Source organism: Tyto alba, unplaced genomic scaffold (assembly GCF_018691265.1).
Source record: "Tyto alba isolate M040663 unplaced genomic scaffold, T.alba_DEE_v4.0 Super-Scaffold_3, whole genome shotgun sequence".
In the NCBI taxonomy this organism is placed as follows: Eukaryota; Metazoa; Chordata; class Aves; order Strigiformes; family Tytonidae; genus Tyto; species Tyto alba.
The window spans coordinates 17,750,518-17,776,070 of record NW_024881304.1 but is presented as its reverse complement, the minus strand read 5'-3'; the positions used below and the strand labels follow the sequence as shown (position 1 = coordinate 17,776,070).

The 25,553-nt window shown below is 39.2% G+C and overlaps 1 protein-coding gene across 3 annotated transcripts; it reads left to right on the top strand.

Moving 5' to 3' along the window:
* Positions 1 to 25,553, top strand: CRBN (cereblon). 3 transcript variants are annotated; one of them, XM_042799489.1, is made up of 11 exons: positions 1 to 155; positions 3,597 to 3,706; positions 3,872 to 4,074; positions 4,998 to 5,147; positions 8,583 to 8,745; positions 12,940 to 13,002; positions 13,745 to 13,829; positions 15,558 to 15,673; positions 18,705 to 18,769; positions 20,300 to 20,431; positions 21,941 to 25,553. In XM_042799489.1, exons 1-11 carry the CDS (start codon positions 89 to 91, stop codon positions 22,122 to 22,124), a joined length of 1,338 nt encoding a protein of 445 aa, XP_042655423.1. In that variant the 5' UTR covers positions 1 to 88; the 3' UTR covers positions 22,125 to 25,553. The 3 variants fall into 3 exon arrangements, with proteins under 3 accessions (XP_042655423.1, XP_042655422.1, XP_042655424.1); XM_042799488.1 differs by having other exon boundaries at positions 3,594 to 3,706; XM_042799490.1 differs by lacking the exon at positions 1 to 155 and adding an exon at positions 170 to 187 and having other exon boundaries at positions 3,594 to 3,706.

Below are 25,553 nucleotides of genomic sequence, written 5' to 3'. Positions count from 1 at the left end.
CCCTCCGCGGCGGCGGCGGCTCCTCCTCCTCCCGCCTCTTCCCCCGCCGCGCCGGCGGCTTCCCAGGCTCCTCTCCGGGTAAACAGCGATGGCCGCCGAGGAAGGAGGCGGCGAGCCCCAGAACAACATGGGGAACCACCTCCAGCTGGTGCCCGGTAATGGCGGAGAGCGCGGCAGGCCGGGCTGGGTGTGTGAGGCGGCGGGAAGGGGCGGCGGGGACGGCGGTCCCTGGGGCGATGTGGGGAGCGGGGGCTGCCTGCCGCCGGCTCGGCGGGAGGAGCGGGGCTGTGAGGGGAGAAGGGGAGCTGGGGGGAGCCCGGGCGGCGGTACTGGGGTGGGTTTTTTGGAGGGGGCGTAGTAGGCGGTGCGGTGGGGCTGTGGGTTGCAGCCCGGGTGGGCTGTGGGTTGCAGCCCGGGTGGGCTGTGGGTTGCAGCCCGGGTGGGCTGTGGGTTGCAGCCCGGGTGGGCTGTGGGTTGCAGCCCGGGTGGGCTGAGCCCCGGGTCCTGCGGTGGGAGAGGAGGTGCTCGGCCCGCCGGTGCTCGGGCAGCGGGGCGCGAAACACGCTGTGAGGTTCCCACCGAGGTGGGCAAACGCAGACCCTCTTCTCTGTCGACTTGGGCCTCCGTAAAGCCAAGCCAAGCTGGAGGAAAACGTGTTCTTTTCGAAAGCCTTCACCCGGTTTAAATGCCCTCTAAAGCCGTCGATAAGCGGGGAAGCAAGAGGCGCGGTGCACCGGACTTGGGAGCGGTGTTGTGAAGCCGAGAATTCAGCCGTAATAGCTATTAAGGAGGCGTTCTTCCCTCTTCAGTTGGCTTCCACAGGCTGTCAGGCTTCTGCAGTGTTTATGCTGGACTTTGTAGGGCAGCCTGGCTTGCCTGCCCGCGTACGCCACCGTAATTGCTCATGTGGGTACCTATTGCATAATAACGTGCATTTGGCTGAGGTAGAATGTAGTGCCTCCAAACTGACAGATCGTATGGTTTTGGAAGCAGCTCGTGCTAAACTGGAAAAAACATTATTTCAAAATAAGCATGCAGGGGAGAACGTAGCAGTAAGTGCTGCCAGTAACCGATGTGATTTCCTATAGCAGGAAATTCAATGAGCGTTTTATGCCTGTATATTTAAAATAATATGAAAATAGTTGCTGAATATTTTAGGAAATACAGCCTTATTTATAAATTCATCCAGTGTTTTTAAAATGAGGTTCGTGTTTCCTCATTTCTGCACAGAGGTGTTGAGAGTAGAATTGTTAGTGTTAGTGGGCCAGCATGAACATCTGAGAACACCTAACCTGCCACGAAGGAAATGTGAGTCTTGGCATGCAGCATGCCTTTGGCACTTGCCTTTCCCTTGTTTCTGTGTGCGGGAGGTCTCGCTAATCTAGAAATAAAATAACAAAAATGTATAGTTAAGGGTATAAAAGATGCAATTTCTTTTGCTTTCCGTCTCCTGTTCCTGTAGTGTGATCGAGGAGGAGAGTGAAGACGGTGGTGTTTTTTCAACGTTCACATGGTGCTGCTGCAGTAAAATGAGTCATCGTTCCTACTCTGCCGCCACACAGCAGCTAGTGTGTGTTTTTGGCAAGAACGAGCAAAAGTTTGCAGGGCACAGTTCTTTCTAATCAACTGCTGTTAATTCCTTTTGTGTTCAGAAAAATAAGTGAAATGGCTTCTCTCTAAAAGGCTATTTAAACTGCTAATGATTGATGCAACTTGATGAGAGTACATGCAAACCAGAATATTGTTTTTGATGAAGTCAGCTTCCCTCCCCCACCCTGCACTGCTGCCCCAGAATCAAACAAAAACTTGCTACTCTTTTACTCCATCAAGCTAAGCAAAATACTGGTGGTTTTGTACGTATTAAACATTCTGGAATTGTTTATGGTTAGGGTTCCTAACTGAATATAATGGAAGAGAAATTTCATATAGAAACTGACTATTTTTTTGCAGTAATTATTGCTTTAAATTCTGTAATTAGATAAAACTCCAAAGAGAGTCTATAACCTCCTTTCTTGTCATGCTGGATCACTTCTTGTTGAGATAATACGGTACAGGATACAATATAGGAGGGATCCGTAACACCAGCATGTTGTGCTGTGCCTCCTACAGAAAAGGTTCTGTAAAGTATGCAGTAATTAAAAAAAAAAAAATGTGAAATAGGAGGAAGACCATTGTCTAAACATTTTGTAAAGAATACATTTAACGAATGTGTCTGAAGGCCAAAGAGGGAAAGAAAAGGTTCTCTAAAACCATTTTATAATGTCTTCTGCATTGTTCTCTTGTCCTCCCACTCTCAGAAATAGTAAGATCTTGATAAAGAGGGGGGTGGTGATCCCATTTCTGAAGGAAGACTCCTTTCTTTTGTAAGATTTGCCTACAGTACTTCTCAGATAAGATAATCTCTTCACCTTTTAAATTTCCAAGTCTGGATTGTTTCTTAAAACACTAATTGTGAAGGCAGGCAAGTAGCTAGACTATCGTTATTTTTCTGCCTATTTTGTAACGTAGTAGTTTTCAAGATGTAAATGATGTTTTTCGGCACCGTTGGGATTATCCATTACCCAGCAGCTATTGGTGTAAGAATCCTGCAGATTGCCTTGCAAAGTTTATGGTAACATCTGTTTTAGATATGGCTCAGTGTATAAATACTGTTTGTGTTAAAAGAAATAGGATCAAGTAATACAGTTACAAATGTGCGATAATTACATTGTATTTGTTTTGGATGAGTATTTGCAGGCATACGTTGTATGGTAATGCACAGAACAGTCAGCGGAACCGGCATTTGAGAGATAGGTCTATTTTTTATCTTCACTGTGTTTTTAAATGTATTTTAAAATAATATCTGCACGGATTTTAAACAGATAAATGCACTATTTATGTTTCCAAAATAAAATGTGCTGATAAGTGTCCTCTTGCCTGAAAGTAATTTTAGGATTGACACTTGGAACTGAGAAATGGGAAGAAAGTAGTAATTTTAAAATACTGTTTTGTACCTGAAATCCTTTGCAGAGTCGTATTATTTGCTTCCTTAGTAGTTGCCTTTGCTGGGTTTGGGCTTGTGCTGGGGTTTGTGTGTGTGTTTGGTATAGACACGGGAGAGGCTGACAGAAGTGAAATTGTCTGAAATACCAGCAAGAGTGTTTGCATGCATATAGAGCTTCAGATTACTTTTAACTCACTTGCTTTATGTGTGCAGTTATATTGTTCAGGTTGGTACTACTTCAAACGCTGCATTCAGCATCCTGCAAGAAATGTTATCTGCCGTCCCGGTGTACAGACAGAAGACATTTATAATTGAGATAAGGAAGTATTACTGTAGTGAAAATCTGAACTGACAGACTGTATTTATAATAAGTTGTTTTATAGCCTTTCAGAAATAAATTACCAGCTTTTGACCCTTTGTGTAGAACGGTGATTTTGCTGTAACAGCAAGAAAATTATTTTTCACAAGTTTACAAATACAAAAGTTGCTTCCCTGTGAAAGGCTGCAGTCTGGGAATACTGAATGCCTTTCTGTGATTATCAGATTTTTTTCTCAGTATCTTAGTTTTTGGTGATTGATCTCTACACAATACTCTATATGTGCTTATTAGCAGAGAGCGAGGAAGAGGATGACAATGAAATGGATGTTGAAGATCAAGATAGTAAAGAAGCTGAAAAGCCAAACATCATTAATTTTGATACCAGTTTGCCAACATCACATGTGGTAAGTTTTTTGCATGTTGTCCATTAAATACGTCTTGAAGAGGTTTTGATTGGGTTTGTGTAATTCTGTTGTAATATCCTTAAGCCAAAGACCTAGTTTTATTTTATCCTTATAAATCACCAAAGCCCTTTATACTACTGTCATTTCCTTACTTATTGTTTTCAGTATTTAGGTTCTGATATGGAAGAGTTTCATGGAAGAACGGTGCATGATGATGACAGCTGTCAGGTGATTCCAGTGTTGCCCCACGTGATGGTGATGTTGATTCCTGGACAGACGTTACCACTTCAGCTTTTTCACCCTCAAGAGGTTAGCATGGTGCGGAATTTAATTCAGAAAGACAGAACGTTTGCTGTTCTTGCATACAGGTAAAATACACGAGTGAGTTTACTTATGGTTTGCAGCATGTATTTTTAGCACAATTTCTTTGGATACTAAATCAAAAGCAGATGGTTGCATCAGTTCTGTGGTGAATAACATAAGTTGTGGTTTGAAATTATTTGACAAAAATTGTCTTCCAGTAGGCAATGAAAAGGTTTTCATGTCATACTGGTTAGTTGCTTGACAGTATCACATGTTTGTGTAGAGAAACAGTAGGTGTTGATCTACATTCCTTGTTTGAGCATCCTCTTGCTTTCAGTAACTGTTTGAATGCATTGCTCCATCTTGCTTAAAGAACAAGTCTTGATCAGAAATGTAAAAATCAGATTCTTGTTCTGAGAACTGCGTTGTTGTAAAGGTGTATTTGCTTGTTTTGTGTATAAATTAGCAAGCACGGACAAATGTTTCACAACTGAGTTGAGACACAAAAGGTGATAGCAAAGCAGAAAAGGTAAAGGGCAATCTGTACCGCAAGAAGTTGGGAATGTTCCTCCTTCTTCCCCAATACACTTCCCCCACCCCCCCCACCCCCCCCCCATTGTGCTATGGTTTAATTATGTATGAGGTAGAAACAGTTATTTTTATAAAGTCAGTCTAAAGAATTTTGGTGCTTTCAGTGTCTGCATTTGAAAGGCAGATACATTGGTGATCCCTGTGCTCCCAGAATTTCACCTCTAGGCCCTAAAATAAAACCAAATCAACTGGCAAAAACCCCAAACCAAACCAAACATTAGAAGTTGCTTTTAAAATGGAAAAATAATGGCTGTGATTAGTTTGAAGGTATTTTACCAAATTTACTTTTTTGATAAGACTAATTGTGTACAGTCAGTGCAGGTAGACTAACCTGCATAGTCTGAATGAACAGTGCTGTCTGGAGGGTAGTTAACCTTTTTAATTCTGTTACTTTTAGTAACGTACGTGAAAGGGAAGCACATTTTGGAACAACAGCAGAAATATATGCCTACAGAGAAGAGCAGGAATATGGAATTGAAACAGTCAAAGTGAAAGCAATAGGAAGACAGAGGTTCAAGGTGCTTGAAATAAGAACACAGTCAGATGGGTAAGAAAATGATGTATTTATTTCTATGTGCTGCAAATCTTGCTTCATCAAAACATTTACATTTTACTGCAGGTGCATCGTTCAGTCACACAATTGTCTAATTACTACAGATATTAACTGAATGCTTAATCAGTAGTTTCTCTGGTTATTAAGGATTTCTGACATTTCCTGTTCTAAGATTCATGTTTTAGTTGTTAACAACTTTGCTATAGAATTTTCTAAAGAGTATCTACTTGTAGTTTGATTCGATGTGTGCGAGAGAACATCTGTCAGAATGACTTCGTTTCTGAAAATTAAGTCAGGGAAAAGGTGTTGATTTGCCTGCATTATAAGTTCTAAAACTTTATTTCAAAATCTCTCACATTCCTGTTTCAAACCAAATGTGAAATGAGAGGATAGAGCATCAAGCATGTGCCTTCTGTTGACTTGTGGAAAGCCTCTCCCATAGCGACCTGATTTCATTCCTTTGAAAAAGGGTAACTTTCATTTTCTGAAAGGAGACCTTTCTAGAGACAGTCTGCATTGGGCATGTCCCGCTTCATAACTTTATGCGCAGTTGCAGCTCTGAAAGGCTGCAGGCAAGGATCTGACACTACAGCTAATAACAGTATGCTGCTTTATTTTGGCACTTTGAGTGATCTTTAACTACTGAGCCTCAACAGCACGCAGAAGGCTTCAGCTGCACGGTTCAGATATGGAGAGGACAGGAACTGCCCAGAGGGGTGGTGGTTTTCATGAGAAGCTTCCCATGTAAGGGAAGGACTGAAGACTGATAATAATAATGGAGAAACAAGTTGCTTTTCTTGTTCATTTTTTCCTTTGTAAGATATAAAAGCACACTCAGATTTTGTGGATAATTATCTGAATATGAGAACAGGTTCTTGGTTTTTGCTAACTACAAGCAGCCCATCATGTTAATTACCTCAAATACTGAATCTTGTTTATTTTAACTGTTGTCAGCTTAGTACAAGTCTTCACTCTTCCTTTCTGAGTGTTCACTGATACTTCACTGATAGAAATGTGCTACTTCTGCTGTTATTGGTTGACAATTTTTTTTCTGTGCTTGTCAAACACGCTCAAATCAGCTCTGATAGCAGTATTCTCTTCTATATTCCAGTCCTGTTCTTTTCCATATTCCAATGTGATACCTGTGATATTTAGAGGCTCCTCTTTCAGCCGATTTTATCATATTATGTAATTAATACCTTTGTCCATTTATGAAAGTGACTATGACCTCTTTAACACTTAGTTAAGAGTATGCTGAATCTGCTGTCATTTTCAAGTTCATGACGTCAGGCTCTGCACCGTGCATTGCATCATGAGCCTCTGTCAGCGTTGCTGTCCAGAGATACAGGCTCTAGACATTGATCCCATGAGCATGTGATGATTGTTAGCCCAATTTCTAGAGGTTTTTGTAATCTCTTCTGCAAGGCCTATAACATCTTACTCCAGATCTGTAAATCTAAAGCTAATCATCTGTGTTCTGCTATTGTTCAGTGTAGAAAGAGGCCTGGGAAAGGTCTGAGCGCAGCATTTTTGCATGCTTTTATGACCTTCAGCTGAAGTGAAGAATATATGTGCTACTTGCTATTTCTCACTATCTAGCATTTGATTACAAATAACATATTCCAAATTTCACAGCTTAGAAAAACCATTGCTTGAACACAAGATGGCAGTACTCGGACGACTACAGTAACAGCAGCATTGTTACTGAGAATTCAGTATCCAGAAGCAGTTAAGATGTACAGTGATTTTGTTGTGCTGTTAAAGCATTTTAGTATGATGATTTTATATCTGCTAACTCTCAAAAATCACTTTTACAGAGCACATTCACAAGTTTCATTCATAAATATGAATTTTTAAATGTATGAAATATAGGAGGCGAGGTAATTTTTCTCATCATAGTGAGCTCTAGATTCGTTGGAATAACTTAAACTATATAGAGTTACTCTGTTTTCATATACTGCTCGTTTTGTGGGTTTGGGGAGTGATTAGTGAACTTGAACCTCCTAGTATTGTCGGTGCACTTTGGAGACATGAGCCTACGTTCTTCGGTTCATCCTGAGGAAAGGATCTCCTCTGCAGGTCAGGAGATGCTCTCCAGATTCCTGTGCCAACGTACTAACTCTTTCTATGAATGGGCCTGGTAGCATGGCAGTTTGCTGCCACTTTTGTCTGTACATCAGAGGGACAGAAGAAGGGAATGTGACAGAAGAAGAATGTAATGTTCCATCTGTACAGATACAACTTTTTCATTAAGATCATGTTCCTAATTTTCACGTATGCAAGGTGACTAACAAGAGAAACAAGCGTTACCAGTCAAAAAAGCCTTTTTGATAAAGAGGGGAAAAAAGTGAGCTGCTTAGCAAGACAAAAATTTCCATAGTTACTGGTGCTTCTGATTACTAAGTGCTTATGGCAGAACATCATTTTATAATTTATCGTAAGTTAACAGAGTTTGGTGTTGTCCCTGTAAATATAACTGGAAATGGTTACATCTCAGTATTTCAGGAATTCTGATGCATAATATTGTTAAAATGTAAAGTCTTTCCTGCTAGACAGTATTCTTACTAGTCATATAACTGTTGCTGAACTCTCTGCGGAATAGGTGACCTGACTGATGCTAGGATATTAAAGGATGATCAGATTCTATATCCTATTTCTGCTGATTTTGAACTCCAGCTAAGCACATATAGTTTTGTGGTTTCAAGATAGCAAACTGCATTTCAGCTAAACTTTCTTTCTGAGGCTTTGATATGTAATAGCTGACTATTAGTTTATACCAAAGTAACTTGAGGAAACAAAAATCTAAAAATACAACGCTGAGATGGTAGAATATTCTGCTGTGTTGCCACTGCCAATCCGTCTTTAATTCTGTCCACCACCATCCCAGCAGATACCTAGTGCTCTAAAATACAGACAGTCCATTGTGTCCCATGGAAAAGGTAGCTAACTGTGAGAGGTACTGAGGAAAAAAAAAAAAAAGTAAAGAAACTTGGCTGAAAAAGTTAAAGCAGTGACCTTTGTAGAGTTCTGTATACCAGTACAAAAAATATTTGGAAAACAGCTAAGTCTGATTTTTAAAAGAAAAATACAGATTGCTTCTGTCTTCAGTTTAGGTAGACCAAAGTCCAGTCAGCACAGTGGCTTTAATAATTCAGCCAGGGGCATGAGATAATATGTGTTCTAGGGTAGTATGTGTGTGATTTGCTACAGATACACTGTATGTTCCCTCGGGTAATTTGATTTACATTAGTACAACTTTGAAAATCTGGTGAAATGTATTGATGCTTAAATTCTACAGTATTATGTAGTGATTAGATCTACTACACAAACCTATGTTTTTATAAGCAGTAAAATCCATTTTTTCAAACTCTTGTATATGTGTGTATGTCTCATCTCTTTTTTTTTTTTTTTTTTTTTCTCTTTTATCAGAATCCAGCAGGCTAAAGTACAAATCCTCCCTGAGCGAGTGCTGCCTTCAACAATGTCAGCAGTACAGCTGCAGTCTCTCAGCCGATGCCATATATTTCCTTCCTCCAAACCTACAGCATGGCAGGACCAAGCTATACATCAGTGGTGGCAGAAGTATCAAAAGGTTAGGAGCTAGTTGTGGGGTTTTGTTTTGTTGATTTTTTTTTTTCCAAGTTTTCGGTGGTATTTTGAAAATCAGTATAAAATTCCATCTCTTCATCTTTAGAAGAGGATGCACAACTGGGATGCTGGATACCAACCTCCTGCTTTTGTCACATAGTGTGATTGTTTATCAGCCATCAACAATGGGGAGATGCATGTTTTGTATTAGAAGTTCTCTTTGGTTTTAATTACAGTATTATTAGATTAATAATTCATATAATAATGCATTGCATAATGTTATATGAATTTTTTTTTTTTTCAATAATTAAACACCTCAGAGTGCTGGTTGGTGAAGCTTGTAGATGATGAAGCGTTGGTGGTAAAAACAGTAAGTTTATAGGATTTCATTTATGGGCAGATCAAAGAAGCATCTTAACTTCTACTGATGTTGCTTTGACAATACAAATATTAGCAATCAGTATTGACGGTGCCAATGCTCTTTCTTTGTACATATCATAATGGTTTGGTTTTGAAAGTAAAGAGGCTTTTGTAACTGTTTTCTCTGTGACTGACTGATTTGGGTAGAAGAGGTTTTTGAAGAGCAGAGGTGGTTTAGAGGTGACTCTCAAATTTCAGCAATGGAACAGAAGACCCGTGATGTCTTAGTTGTTTGGAATCACAATTCCATTTGCTAATTTTGCTTTAAAACCTGCATCAGTTAAAGAATTAGCTTCTGTACCTCCGGTTACTTGTTTACAGAAAATGTGGATCTGGTTTAGAATGACAGACTCTAGCTTTTTTTAACTTGGTGAGATATTCCCACCCAGATGACTGTTGGCTAACAACTAGGCTATACATTATGGTTTTGAGCATGCTTTATGTTGCACTTTCATCTTGTAAATTTTTATATAGCATATATCTAACGTTCTTGATAATTTTTGTGCTTAGTCATTATCTTTGTCAGATCACAGTATTTCTATACAATCCGCTTATTCTGGCCAATTGCACACGTATTTCTAAGTCTTTTTTTTTTTTTTTATTTACTGGATTTTGTTCAACAGTTATACCTTCTGGGATAGTTAATATATAATCCCACCTTCCCCCCCCTGCCCCCCTCCCCCTTTTTAAAATTTTTTTAAACTGAATTTAGAAACTTTTTTTTCAATTTTATTATGGTGCTAAAAGTGACAAGATAGGAAAGGGTCATAGAAATCTCTAATTTTTTTTAATGCACTCTCCCTGTGATGACATAGTTATTAGTGGAAGACAGTTATTTTACACACAAAGTGGGTAAATTATCAGTTCCATCGTCTTACTGGTTTTATTTCCTAGAGCTTTTTTTGTAAGTATGCAGACTTTACACTTCTTTAGAGAGCTTCCAGAATTTTTACTTGACTCATATTTAAAAAAACCCCAAACACTAAAAAACCAAATGAAACCAAAAAAGGTAGAGGAGAAATAGACGCTATGAGGATGTTGGTATTGTCATTAGGGAGTTAGGTTCTACTTCCCTATTTTTGTTTCACTGGCACAAATTCTGTCTTGCTTGTTTACACTATTTTTGCATCACTGCAGCTGTGACAGTACTTGGAATCAGGAGGGAATTCACACTGAGATCTTAGGGCAGAATTTCAAGAGTCCTCAGTGGCTGATGCCATGCCTAAGCTACAAACTTTTGCATTGCTCACGGGAATAATAAGGTGTGATTTGTGTGAGAGACAGCTGTGCAGTTTAAAAGGTGCTAAAAGATGCCTTTATACAAGTGAATGTGCACTTTTACCAGTGTACAGCGTTTTCCTTTAGGAGTCTGAAATAAAACATACTGTCAAAACGATAATTTTGCTGGAATAAATAATGTTTCCCATGATAAGCACCATGCTAGCGTATCGTACTAGCGTAGTTATACCAGCAAAAGCCTCAAGTGTAAACCTAGCTCATTCTCAGGCACAGTGCAGGCCTTTCAAAGACCAGCTATCACTAACAGTGGACAAATATGCATAGTAGGGTTAATGGGACAAGAGGCAGCACTGAGCTCAGTCAGAGAGGATGTGGTGGAACAGGGGAACCTGACACTTCTGGAAAAATGAAAATTGTGGCTTGCTTATTTGTTTGTTTCTTAACCCACTGTATCAGTGAGTGGCATATAAAAGGAAGGATACCTTTGAAGTCTCCTGTATCGACAGAGATCTTTGGAACTGCCTCCAGAAATGCATATAGAACCCTAGTAGCTCTCCTCACTGTCAGATGCGGTTAAGGTTTGATTTTGTTTTCTTCTTCAATGGTTTTGAACTCTGTAACCCCAAAGAAACCCAGCCAACCAACCAAAAAGCGCCATTAATAACAAAGAGCTATTGATTCTCTGAGTTCCTCTACGAGTTAACAAGCTCAGAAACACTATGCTTTGGGGGGGTGCGGGGGTGGCAGGAACCCTTTCCAAGCCTGATTCTCTCAGCTGGTAGCTGAAATGCAGTGTACTGGCTGTAACAGGTTTTGTGGATTGAGATGCAGATCCAGAGTAGGAGCGTTGTCCGGGTGGCCTCCGTCACTCTGCTGATGTCGGTAGGACTGTGACTGTTTTTCCAGCACGAGGGGCTTGGCCCTCTCTGCACTCACTAGTATAAAGAGAAACATCAGAAAATGGAAATTGCCATTTCAGAATGCTTTCTGCTGCATACAAGAGCTGACCCTGTGTCAGCTGTTACAGAAAATATACTTTGCTAATTAAAACAGTAACTTGAGTTTTAGTGGTCCTGAATTCTGCCTTCAAAGTACCATTTATTTGCCGTGGATTTTAGTCTCTGTTGCCTGAATCTTCTCATTTGTAAAATAAGGATAGTTGCCCTCAAAGGGAAAATTAATTTAATTTGGAAGTATTTACAGTACAATTTGAGATCCTCTTTTGGAAAGCAATGTGGTTATGTACTATACTCCTTTTTAGATTTTTATTAACTTAAACCTATAAATTGAAGTGGTTTGAAGTCACTGTAGAGAATTGGTTAACTAAGCAAATAACTGCTGGAAATTCGATGGTTAAGGAATGCAGTTATAATCTAGGCTTTCTTGTCTGCTGGATACACACAAATTGGAGATTTTTTTAGAGGAGATATTGGTGGCCACTCGTATTTTGTTCCTCCAAATTGTTCTGTATTCTAGTATAGATATTTTTGTATGCAATTCAGGTGAATGTGTTAGTCATGTTCACAGTGAAGTATGGTACAGTAGCATGGGCCACTCCTATTATAAACACTTTTTTTTTGAAAGAATACCCTTCAATAAAAAACAGGAGACCTTCAGGGGATTTTTTTTCTGTTTTTGTTTCCCTTCTCCACATTTGTTTCTTACTCAATGCTCCATTTAGGTCTGAATTGTTCTTCGCTGGATGTTGTTAAAAGGATATTTTACAATATTTTGTTCACTGTCTTTGGATAGTTATAATAAAGCTGTTTAATAGCTTTTCAGTAGGTTGGCACAAGCATTGATGTTCAGTGAGCATTTCTGAAAATGTGATTTTTCACTAAAAATAGATACCAGACTGAGAGTGGATTGCAATATGCGATTAAACATCAAGACTGCCCAAGTTTTCTTAATCAGTAATTGTTCTGCTGTGAGAAAGCATCCTCCGGAATTCCTAACTTGCATGTTGGTATTTTTAGTTAGGTGTTAAACAAATTAGTTTTCCATTTAAAAAGTATAATCATACATGCTTTGAATTTGTATGTGTCAGCTTAAAATAACTGATACGGCCCATTAATCTCCTTCTTTCATTTTATTTACTTATGCATCTGACTAAATTGATATGAATAGTTTAATCACCTCACATCATTGTTTGCTGTGGTTGCTGAAGTAGCCACAACTGACGGAGACTAAGGAACAGATGCACTGTCTAAAAGTACTTACATATTTTCAACTGTCTAAATTTCAAATAGATGTTCTTTTGAAAGGCATAATTTCTTATTACTAAGCATTAGAAATACTTTTAATGCTGAGGCAGGTTTTCTGAGAAAATCTGTATATTGTCTGTCTTGTACAGAAGTCATAGCTCTCTGCATTTGAGAAGTGGCTTGGAAGCTGCACATCGAAGTACTGGTCCTAATGGTGATAATTCGTTTTATCTTTAAATAGTCAGGTCTCTCTCCTTTGTTTTATCTGTTTGAACAAGAACTGTCCCTAAAATCTGCTAGCGTTAAAGAATAAATATTTGTGGTTTTGGTTTCAGAGGAAGTTCCACTGTGCAAGTTTGACATCTTGGCCTCCCTGGCTCTACTCACTATATGATGCTGTAAGTTCACCCTATATACGATCAACTAATCTACAATTGGCTTTGTATGTTTTAACATCTAATTATTGGCTAATGTGAAAGCTTTCATTTTGCTGGCTCATAAGTTACATTTTAAAGATGCTTATAGTTTTCTGTTCACTGTGAGAAGAGCAGGAAGGGCTTCCCCCTCTGCACAGTTGTTCCCTCGTGCTAGAGCGTATGTCTGGGGTGGATAACAGAGGTTCAGGTTCCTGCTGAGTTCTCTCTGAGCAAAATCTCAGTCCTCTGTCCCACATGCTCCAGGTGAGTGTCCTACCCATCAGGGTGCTGGATAGTCTTAGGTCGGTCTGTCCTGTTGGAATTAGTTTACTCTGTAAAAAGTACATATTTCTTTATATACATATGTATTTATATATATGGTACAGAAAGTAATTGGTGTAAGAGAGGCAGAAGTAGGGAGGAGGCTAGCCCTCATCTTGTTTGTGCAGTTCTAGAATGTAAACTGTTGTCTCCGTATCTCAAATGAGAGTTAGAACCGCCATGGGCCATTAGTTTTATTTTGGCCCCTTTCCCATCCTATTTTGCTCTTAGTTTAAAATATGTTGATACAAAATGAGCCTGTAATTATTGTAAGTCTTAAAAGCTAACGTCCACTTAGGGAAAATAGCTTACTCTACGTTTTGCTTCCTTTTTTTTTTTTTTTTTTTTCCTAAGAAAACAGAAATACCTATGTATTTAAATTAGGCTTTTCTTCTAACAAAAGGAAACCTTGATGGAAAGAGTCAAGAGGCAGCTACATGAATGGGATGAAAATCTTAAAGATGAATCTCTTCCAACAAACCCAATAGGTATGATAATGTTGAGCTTATGAACTCAAATTTGGGTTTGGGGTGTTTTTTTAAGTTCCTAAGAAAAGAAGGCTTAGATGATTACCTTTTATTGATAGTCCATCCCTCACTTCCAGTTACCAATAAATTTTAAACGGTTGACTTTGACAAAAGGATGATAGAGCTTTTAAAGACATGAGCATCCTCCAATTGTGCCACAACATGTTCAGAAAAAGTAGAACTCAAATGTGCTCCATGGCGGGAGAAATGTGATTTGTTTCATAAGAAAACAAGAGCCAAAAGCCTACTAGACTTTAAAATTATTATTATGTAAGTCTAAGTGTTAGTAAGTGTAATCTCTTTGTTCTTGCTTCTTACTACCTCTTATCCGACATGAGGGAAAATAACACCAGTAACCTAATCACCGAAAGCTGGGATCAGATTTCATGCCTTCACAGGCATCGAGGTTATGCCCCACTGAACAAGTCTCTTCTCTCTACAGGTCTCTAGTATCTAACAAGATGGAAATTTCAGCTGAAGCCTTTCTAAGGCTTCCTTTCCTTCCCCCCCCCCCCCCCCCCCCCCCCCCCCCCCGTGTAGACTCTCAGATGCCTAATAAGGGGGGAAATTCAAACTGCAGCCTTCAATTAAAGTCAGTTAATCACCAAATGCCGGTCTAGGCTCAACAGTTTTGATGTATGTGGAACTCTCGTTTCTGATTTGCCTGAAGTAGTAGTTGAAAGTTTGAAAGTATTTCCTGTCTGCTTTGCCCGGAGTGCTGCTTAGAGGGCCATATATGGAAAGCATATGAAATAATCTGAAAACAGACAAAAAAATCCAGTAATTCTTTTGGCACTTCTTTTCTTGTGATTCACAGCACACTGATATTTTGCTGACTTTAATTTTCAGCTTTTGAATTGTTTTACAGGTTGTGAGGAATGGGATGATTTCTGGCTTAGCAAGGCTTTTGTTAGCAAAAGTAAAGAATGGCTGTAGTAAAGTCCACTACATTTTGTGTTTGTGCCTTTTAATGCCCAATTGAAGTTGCTGTCTGAGTATTTACTATTCTATTAAAATTAAAAAAAAAAAAAATAAAGTCTGACTTCTTGACTGAATATTTTTGGATCTAATTTTGGTCTGCTTTCAAATGTGGGAAAAAAACTTCCAAAACCTCCAGAAAACAGTGTAGAGTGTATACAGAGTGTGTCTCTTTCATTCCCACAATACAACAGTAAAGAATGCTTCTTAATACTAACATGAGTAATATAACTTGGTTGTAATTTATGAATGCAGTGTATGTATGTTTGGTGGTTGTTTTTTTTTTCTTTAATTTTTCCTTCTCTTTTAAAAACATGTCTGTCTTTCTGAAAAAAAAAAAAAAAAAAAAAAAAAGGAGGAAGTGCGAGCATAAAGAAAACCACTGGTGGTTGGAAAACTCAGTAATTCACTGTCGAAGTGAAAGTGTGTATCAGACAGTGTTCTCCAGGGGTCTGTTCTGGTTTTAGAATTTACTACCTTACCAGCATTGCTCAGTCTCCATCACTGGCGATCTCAAGTGTGGATTAGATAAAAACCTTAGAAGGGGTTTTACCTGTACGTGATCCAGCCTTAGGGCAGAAGGATGTACCGGGATGTCCTTAAAATTCTGTTATAAACCTAAGTTTTAGCACTCTATCTGTAACTGAGTAGAAATAGTAGGTTTTATTTCTCTTGAAAATTCTAACAGGCCTCGTACTTTCCCATTTCTAGATTTTTCTTACAGAGTTGCTGCTTGCCTGCCAATTGATGATGCATTACGCATACAGTTGCTTAAAATAGGCAGTGCTGTCCAGCGACTCCGGTGTGAATTAGATATTATGAACAAAGTGAGTATTTTTTTAATTTATTTGTCATTAAATCGTTCTCACAAAATAAAAAAATAAAATAGGAGTGACTTACAGTCTATAACAAAAATGTATGAAATTGCCAAATAATACTTCTAGAGAGTAAAAGTGGGTGTTCTTTTATTTCTTCCTTCCCCTTTAAAAGTTTGGTTGGAAAAGAAAATGCTCTCTCAATACTAGACTATGTTTGGCAGCAAGCAAGACATATATAATAATATTTGCTTTTGCTAGAAATCACATTTCAACACCTCAGCGCTTTCTTAGCCAAGAGATGGTGCTAGAAGTCCAATGTTGCTCATAACCATCTTATGAACATCCTGGCCCCATATTCACAGTATAATACACCACAATCAAGTAGCATTGTGCCATGTAAACTTGTGGATTTTGTCACAATAGAGAAATCTTTGTGGTATTGAGCTATTGCATATAAATCTAAGTGTTGGACTAAAAGGATTTTCGCAAATTACATGTATTGACTTGTTAGGAAATACCTTTTTAAGATGTTCAAAAACTTTCCTTTCCCTTCCCTTCTTTCCATTCCCATGGCTATGTAACGCTCTAAATGTAGGACACTGAAGTTTTACTTTTACATAGTACATTTCTTTATGATAATATATGCTTTCTTAATGTCTACTATGAGTAATATCTATTATAACTGGTAGTGCAACTAAGTATCAGTCAGCTTCCCCTTGAATTGACTGTTTTAGGAACAGCATTTACAATGTTTCCAACAGCAGTTCAGATTGCCAAAGAGAAAAAGCTGGAGAGAGACATTGGTGTAAATACAAGTTTTAACTGTAAACTTGTAATGTCTTTTGACCCTGATAATATTAAATAATTTTGTTAATACATTCATACCACAAAGATTAGCTATATACATCCTGATTGACCCTTACCTTGCTGGTTGTAAGTTTGCTGGGGATACCCAAGTACTGCCTCAGACATTAGTGTACCCCAGTCACCGCTGTGCTCGGCTGCTGGATATGGAGCAGTGGAAATGTGGCTTGTTTGCCTTAAAAGTACTGCCTGCGTCTGGGGAGAGGAGACCCAGAGTATCCTTTTAAAACCATTCCTCTTCCCAGAGTTCATGCTCCAAAGTTCTAAAAGGGAGTACACAGAGAAAAGGAGGCAGAAAACATCTTTTCCAAATTCTGAGGCAAAAATGGACACGTTTCTGCGTGAGGCTCTGTGATCAGATTAAACTGCATTTGTCTTTCCTGAGTCAGAAATTCTGAAAATATTCAGATATTCAGCTACTACTAAGAACCGTTCATGTTCAGTACATTGTATATTTTCTATAAATCCCAAAGACACAAGAGGGCTGAAGTTACCCTCATAAAACATAAGGTAGAATTGATTTTAGCCTACACCAAAAAGGTGTTTTCTTCATCAACATGAGACATTTTGTTCTGTAAATGTGTTTATCTGTTCTGTATTAGTGTGAGAATGGTAAATGCATTATGTTCTTTTACATTTTTCTTAGCAACATTTGTTTTGGTCAAACCCACTCTTTTTAAGCCAGGTTCTTTAATGAGAAGGGGTGCTCTGGCAAGATAGCATGTATTGGGGTTTACTTGAGAAGGATGGGCTGCACCCATTTCACTGTTCAGAATGGAATTTACAGTAATTGATTGTAAGACCTGATCCATTTTCTTTTGTCTCAGATACCAGTGAATGGTATTGTGCTTTTAACAGTTTCTCCTGTTATTAAAGACAGGTAACTGTTTCTGTGCTTATTTTTAAAGGAATGTACATCACTCACAGGTATAACACTTCTATAATTCTGCTTGAGAGTGCTAATTGTAGTAATTAGATAGATTTGGAAATGGGGGGGATGGAATTCAGTAGCTTTCTAAATTGGATTCTGAAGGGGATTTATGAGTATTAGATTATAATCTGTGAGTAAAGGTGATTTAAGAGTGAGTGACAGTAGGTGTTGAAGATCCCTGGTAGGGGAGGAAGGCCAAGTGAGCTTTAAGAAGCGAAGAGGACTACCGTGATAGATAGTATCTGCATAGTAGAGCAATTTTCCTCCCTCAGTCTCCAAGATCAGCAGTGTGGTGGAAGTGTGGGGCAGAAGCAGTGTCGCCTGCAAGAAAGGAGCCGGAGGAAGTGAAAATGCAGCAACAAGCCCAGAGCATCTGGGTGGAGGAAAGGAGAGAGTAAAGGCTGGCGTACGCCTGTGGAGCATCACACGAGTGGGGTGCAGGAGTTGGAGCTCAGGGAGACTGAGAAACACAAGCTGTGATTTACTCCAGGTTTTAAAAGGATATACACTCACACCGGGACTTGTCCAAGTAAAGATCCTGGGCACAGCACTTTGTTGCAAAATGTAGTGGATCGTTTTTTGGGTAATTTCACATGCGTTACCCTTAAAAAGAGGTAGAAGTAGTGTACCTCCTGAAAATTAATGGTACTGTTCTACTAAGCTGATTTAAATGCTTATTTTCTGGACAATGTCAGTGATGAATTGTTTCGTTCTACTTTCTAGAAACTGTAGAAGATAAATTAATCTATTATAATCTTTAAGAGAAAGATCAATACGTCTTACTTATTTTTTTGTAAGGAAATTAAAACCATTGATCTACAGTACTGTCAAATTTCAGACTTAAGGAATGCATTTGTACGCATCTACCTTTTCTGTCTTGTATTTTACAAGAACAGAGGGGATTTTTTTCTAAACTAGCTTTTAGAGACCTTAGAAGGCTGACGCATTTAAGGTTGACCTTTGTGTAGTCAGATCTGTGGGTAGTTTTTTTGGGGGGGCAGAAGGGAGTATACAAAAGCTGTTCTGTGTTTTAGATAACAATTCGTGTTTACCATAAATAAGTAAAATGCATAGAAAAACAAATACCTTTTGATAGAGAAAACATCACTGACTGCTGCTTGGATAAACAAAAGAATTGTACAAATTATGTTTTGTGGGAAGGGGAGAGACATTTTTATTGTTTGCCACTGTGCTGACAAGCATCTGGAAATGAATAAAATTACCCTCTTTGTTTTTCTTTTCAAGTGTACATCTCTCTGTTGTAAGCAATGCCAAGATACAGAAATAACTACCAAGAATGAAATATTCAGGTGAGTTTATTGCTCTTAATCTTTGGGAGGTTCTTGATCAGAAACATTGGCACAGCAAAACAGATTAAGCTAGGTTATGTTTTATAACTACCGTGTTTTCTACATCTCTAATAAAATTTAAGTAAATATTTATAGGGAATTTTCTTCGTAAAATGAAACAGGTTGCTTGAGCTTTTTTAATAAAAAGTTAGTGAGCCTGAACATCACCGTGTATATTGTAGCGGATGTTAGTGTGAAAGGCCATGTTATGCTTCCTAGTCCAGCACCCTTGCCACTGAACAACGTGCACTCTGCGCTGAGTTTGAAAATATAAATTTGTTACAGAGAATTTTTTGTCCTGTTATTTCTGAATAAAGCTCATCAGATCCCAAATTTAATTTCTCAGCACTTCGCCCCAACTTCTGTGTGTCAGCAAGCTTCAACAGCAGATTACAATGGGTGGTACAGATAGGCTCCCAGGATGTTGTCATGTAAGGAAATTGCCTATTTATGTCATTAAGCATCGTGATACCTTTTTTATTTTAAGAGTATAGGGTTTAATCCTAAGCACTGCGCTAGGCAGTATGTTCCTATTATAGATTTGGCCTATACAGTATCTTCCATGATCATCGATGATAAGACTATACATTTTCCCAAATAATTGCTGCTTCTGGCAGTCTTGTCACTATTTTAATCCTGAATAACTAATATCTGTCGGTCACCTATGATAATGTGAAGGTTAAAAGATATCTCGGTTTAACAAAGCAAGACTCCCCACAGTTTTCCTTATCAGTGTGATAAGAAGCAGATGTGGTAATTAAAAGCCATTTCTTATCTTCTAATCAAATAATGGATTCCAGAAACCATGATCCCTGCTGTGTTGATACACTGTACTTTAAGAGAAGAACGATGAGAAGTTAGTGTAATGAATGAATACTTTTGCTTACTTTTAAAGTTAGATTTAAAAGTAGCGATATAAATGTTACTTGGTTTCATTGGAAGCCGCTGTTCAAAAGCGGCAAGTAGAATAAATGATGAGTCTATCACGTACTTCTGTACTGAGCTGTAGGTTTTTGAGGGAAAGATTAATAACTGTATTAAATGAGGTAGTTTTCATGGCGTCCTGTCAGCTGTCCTGTGCAAGTAACTTGGCCCCTTTAACAAACACCTGGGCAAGGTTCATCTGACCACAAGAATGTTTTGATCCTTACTCGTGATAATATCTTTTAAAATACCCTTTCTGAAGTAGGAACTTAAGTAGGAAAACAGAAATCGTTTATGTCAGTGAGGAATGCATTGGATTTATAACACTGGATGCTTAAATTTCTTCAAATCTAAGAAAATTTGACCAATGCTTTTTTACATTAGTGTCTATTTTCTTCCAATATTTAATAATATAATTAAAGATACCTCTTTTTTTCTACAGCCTAAAGTGGTTCTGTTGCTGTGGAAAATAGTTTTGAGCACAATTCACAGTTTTTCCTCTGCTTACATTTGACAGACTTTGTTTCTTCCTTGAACTCTGACAAAATTATTAATTTTCTCTTGTAGTTTATCCTTATGTGGGCCCATGGCAGCGTATGTGAATCCTCATGGGTACATCCATGAAACCCTTACTGTATATAAAGCCTGCAACTTGAATCTCAGTGGACGACCATCAACAGAGCACAGCTGGTTTCCTGGGTAATAACAATCAAAAGAAATTTTACTAGTAAATGACAGAAATTTGGTTGAAAATGTCTTCCTGTGACAGTGGAATAGTAAATCTCTAATTTTTGAAACATGTCATCATTTCGTTCATATGAAAAATAGGAAAGTAAATTTAGACTTTTTCAAAATGCATAAAAAAATGGAAAATTCAGATAGAATGTTTTTGGAATTTCTCTAACTTTTTGAAAAATGTGGAAGTCTTAAGATTCTAAAACACAGTCTAGCATCTGAGAGCTCTAAACAGGATACTGACTGTCTAGAAGTTTCTTTGTGTATAGCTTTCTTTAAGCTAAAACTAAAATCATAACTGTTGTTTCCACGCAGCTTTCTTCGATCATAAAGTAAATAAAGGGCAAATGAAAACCAGAATATATAAATGCAGTTATTCTACTGAAATACTGGGTTTTCGATTCAAAAACTGAATATATGTTACATAAATTTTAAAATGACTTAACATTTGTATCAATCTGATTACCTTTGATTTTTATTTTATTTTTTTAATTAGTCTGGCTCTCTGAAAGAGTCGCAGAATTAACTGTCGAGATGTAAAAGCTGGCCTAATAACGACAGGTCACCCCTCTCTGGTAGCTTAAATTTCATTTTTGAGGCTAGATAAGCATTCTTCAGGCATTCATGCAAAATACTCGAAATGTCAAATTATATTTGACTTTTAGTTTCACAAAAATATTCTTTAAATACGTTTTCACCAAATCATTCCTCTATGTGGTCCTTTCTGTGCTGGAGTGTCAAAAATTGTTTTTCTGTCCCTTTGGCTGTCACGTCCTCTTTGAAAGCAGCGCAAAGTAATCTGTTGCTAGATTTGTAGCCAGGCCAAGGTTCTCGACTAGTGTGTGTACACATTTACTCTTTCATTTTCTCCTGTTGATCACGGTTTTTTTTTTTTCTAGATTATCACACAGCACTGAGTAATGACTTGGAGGGTTTATGGCATACCTATCACAAGACATGCACGCTTTAAGACTCCCTGAAGAAAATTTTGTCTCATCCTTATGTGTTTTCTCAACTCTTTTCTTCTGTGAGGGTTTTGAAATATTCGTGTTCTGCCTTTTAATACTGTTCAAGGAAAGCTCCATTGCTCTGGAAAATGCAGTTCCCTATTAATCTAGAAGCAGTGCAAAAATCACTTTTATTTCCGTTGAGTGACTTACTCTCTGAGAATCATTTTCTGTCTGTTCTTTAAGGCACACAGCATTTCATTATAGTCTTGAAATGTGCTAATAAAATGCTTTAGTTGCTTTCTCTGTTTGAAGGCTGATTTTTTTTTTTTATTATTTTTTTATTTTTTAAGATCTTTGGGGTTTTTAGATGGGAACTGGGAACCTCGATTCACGAAGATGCTTTGAAAAATCTAGCTTGAGACTGGTATTACCTTCCTACCTGAGGAGTGAGCTGCGTTCCAGTATTTTTAAAATCGCCTTCTCCTTGCGTGTTGGCCTCAACCTTTTGCTTTGTTTTTGGTAGGTATGCCTGGACTATAGCCCAGTGCAGAATCTGTGGGAACCACATGGGATGGAAGTTCACAGCTACCAAAAAGGATATGTCACCTCAGAAATTCTGGGGACTGACACGATCTGCTCTCCTGCCACGGATTCCAGAAACAGAGGACGACTCGGGCCAGGATAGATCACCGCTGCTCTGCCTGTAGCCTGGTAACCTGCTTTGGAGATGAACAGGCCGTGGTCTGTCTCCTAAACGCGTCTGCTCGATTCCGCTTCCGATGCTTACTTAAACTTTAAAAAAAAAAAAAAAAAAAAAAAAAATAAACCCCAAGAACCCACACCCACACGCAAAACCCAACCGAACAAGCAGGCTCGCTACCTTTGGGCTTGGTGTGCACCCGCCTTGCTGTTGTTTCAGGCACACGGAGAACTGAAGGCCGAATCTTTAAAATGACGGCTGAGGAGAGGAGGTGGCGTGAGACACCGAGGACTCGACCTGATCCATCCGGACAGACTTGAGACTGAACTTTCTCCTTCCTTGCATAACTTCAGAAAATGTTTACTGCTATCAACTTGCAGTGAAAGAAGGTGGGGGGAAACGAAAATGACAAATAAACAGAGTATAATTTATGCAATATACGTATGATGGTAGAGACCAGCCACTTGCTGCAGAGTATTTTCCATAATATACTTAAAAGGTTTTTTGCTGAGAATCCCTGTTTCTAACTATGTGGAAAACTTCGAATTGGATGCTCGTGCTGTTTCTTAGATATTTGCTAAATAACCGGTGAAGAGAGGACAAGACTAAGGTATCTCCTCTGGCTGACACTGTGTTGGTAATGTCAGCGGCAGCGCTGTAACTGACAAAATTAAGTGTTCCCGCTGCCTGTGGGTAGGACAGATGCATTGCAGGATGCCCTTTGAAGGAACCCATGGGAAGTACTTGGTCCTTACAAGTTATCTGATCTATTTGACTTTAGAAGTGTTAAAATTGAAACTATTTGTACAAAACATACAGGTCAGTCCCAGAACATAAACTACATTGTCATTTACTGTTAAATGTGCTTACGTTTATTTTTCAGAATTGCTTCTGTGAAGATCAGTTTACCAGCATACACGTCCAGGGTTCTGTGAAGTACTCTCTAAAATACATAACTATGGTGATTTTTCAGTAGTATTTATTTTGACAAGGGGGGAGGCAATGTCTCTTTTTTTTTTTTTTTCCTTGTACACTTTCTTATTATAATGTGAAATTTCCCATTAGCCTCCTTACCTTACAAAGAGCAAAAGTTTCTAAATAAAACAGAACCAAAAAGCAGCACGCTTTTTTTTTTTTGTTTTCTTTTTTTTTGTCTGAAGTGCTGTCTGTACTACAGAAATTGAGTGCCAATCTGGGGCAGCTTTTGCCACTGATTTATTGTGGTGGTTTTTGTTTGGTTTTTCTGTTTTTTGTTTTGGTTTTGTTTTTTTTTTTTTTTTTTCCCCTCAGAATGCACTTTGGTGATGGAAACTGACAATTCCCTCAGTGTGCTCGTGTACCTACACACTTGTTTTTTTTTGTTTTGAAGCTGGATCATTCGCTCTTTATTTCTTCACAGTAAATCTTTGAGAACTTGTGTTGTCAAATATAACGAGACAAAGCTGCTTAAGGTGTAAGACATCAGCTGCTGCCCGCTGGCTCTCAGTCCAGGGCCCGGGCAGGCGACTCCGCGACAGCCCAGGTCAGAGCTCTCCAAGACCAGCAGCCGGTTGGAACGGTGCCACAGTACCCGCTGCACCCCAATGGGAGAAAATGCTGAAAGGCTGGTTAGGGTAGCTTATCACGCTAGGTGTGTAGAAACTAATTATTGTGTAACTCAGGTTTAGTTCTTCGAAGCCTTCTACCTCGGTGCTTCTGTTATAAGTTCTCTCTGTAGGCATCCCGAACGCCGCACTTAATTTTGTGCGCAGTGCCCTGGCTTGCCAGTGAACTGTGAAAAGCAATACTTCTTTGAGTATAATTCCGAGCGAACAGAGGGTGAACGATGGCTCATTTCCTTCAAGAACACATTCTGTCTTTTGATCATGTTGCCATAATAAGCTTTCGAAAGGCTGAAATGCTGAACGCTGGTGTGGGGGTGAGACTGTGAAACCCCTGTACTTGGCTTTCCCCTCCCGCCCTGCGGGTGCACTCACAGACATGCCCACGACCCACACGCGCGTGCACACGCACACGGCTTAGCTGTAGGCTTGGTTTAATTTTTCCCTCAAAGGTACCTGGTATCTCTTGTTCCCGTAACCCTCAGCAGGGCTTGGTGGTGGCAAGAAGTTTGAGGGTGCTCTGAAGTGCCTTCTGCTGCCGTTCCGCTCAAGTATTCACCGAGGGTAGTGGTGAGTGAGGTTTTGAAAATGTTTGTTTTCTCAGCTGTCACTGAGCTTCATGAAGTCTTTTGAGTTTTTGGCCGTGTCGTTTGGCTTGCCTCGGCTAAAAAGGGCATTATGTTGGCAATGTTGGGATACGAAATAGGCCTTTTTTTGGCATTGTGTATATATAGTCAAATGTAAGCTAGTATAATCGAGTGAGATAAGTCAGGAGTAAATTTAGCACTAATTTAATTTTACTGTTGATGATGCTGTTCTGTCTGCCTTCCATCTAACCTTCTGTGTAATGCTTGCCATTTCCAAGTCGGTGACATTTTCCAGGTTGAGAACAAGGGTTCTTCAGGTGGCCACGAAGAGGCTGAATCCTGCCGTGGTGACGCCGGCCATTACAGTGCTACGCGTGTAAGAGTGCTCAGGGTGCCCAGCATGTGGCTTGCAGGGCGGGTGGGGAGTCCTGGATGGTTCTACACATTGGTTAACGTTTTCTGTGCGTCTTTTCTCCTTTTTGGAGAGGAAAACTACTGGCTTGGGGTTGTGGAAAACTATTACAAACCTGGACATCGTAAGCTTTTGAGAGCTAAATCGCATTTTACGATAATTTCTTGCGTTTGCTACATTCCTTGGTTGGCATGTAGCTTCTTCATGCATTAATGAAGCAGAGTGACTTGCTGGTCACTTCATTTTAAGGCTGCTGCCTAAAGGGGTTGTTTTTCTCTCCCTCTCCCACCATAATCTCTGTCCTTCTGAGGTGGGAATGTGTCCCGGCTGCGCAGCCGCGGCCGCGCCGGGTCTGGGGGAGGGAGGAGGGACGGACGGGCGTCCGGTGGGGACAGGGGAGGGCCTGTCCTGCTCGGCAGCAGGCCCGGGCCGGATTGGGGCACATGTAGCATAGAACTGCTCATTTTCAAGCTGTCGTTGCAATGGTATAAAGCCGTCACACAATCGGAGCCTGTAATACTGCAAGCTTTCGTGTATTTTAGTTTCGTTTTGCTGACTAGGTAGAATCGCGTAGGACACTTGCACATCGGGTCTAAAACTTGTTCAAATACTCTACCGTTTTTGGTTTTTTAATAATGCTCGTTTTGTATGTGTTGCAATTCATTTCGTTCCTTTCGTTGTTTTTTCACCTTGTTTAATTGCTTTGTAAAAGCTGCGGAAAGGGTAGCACGTTCTCCGCTCTAACTCTTCCTCTGTCTGCCTTTTGAGACACCTTTTCAGAAAAATCTTGTGGCTTGCAAACATTTGCAAAGAATAAAATTCAGTTTGTTTCAAAA

Bases quoted from the DNA above. Each gene is read 5' to 3' on its own strand.
- CRBN (XM_042799488.1), top strand. From the start codon at position 89: ATGGCCGCCGAGGAAGGAGGCGGCGAGCCCCAGAACAACATGGGGAAC. The intron at 4,075-4,997 runs GTAAAATACACG...TGTTACTTTTAG, and splicing joins TTTGCTGTTCTTGCATACAG to TAACGTACGTGAAAGGGAAG. The intron at 20,432-21,940 runs GTAATAACAATC...TGTTTTTGGTAG, and splicing joins GAGCACAGCTGGTTTCCTGG to GTATGCCTGGACTATAGCCC.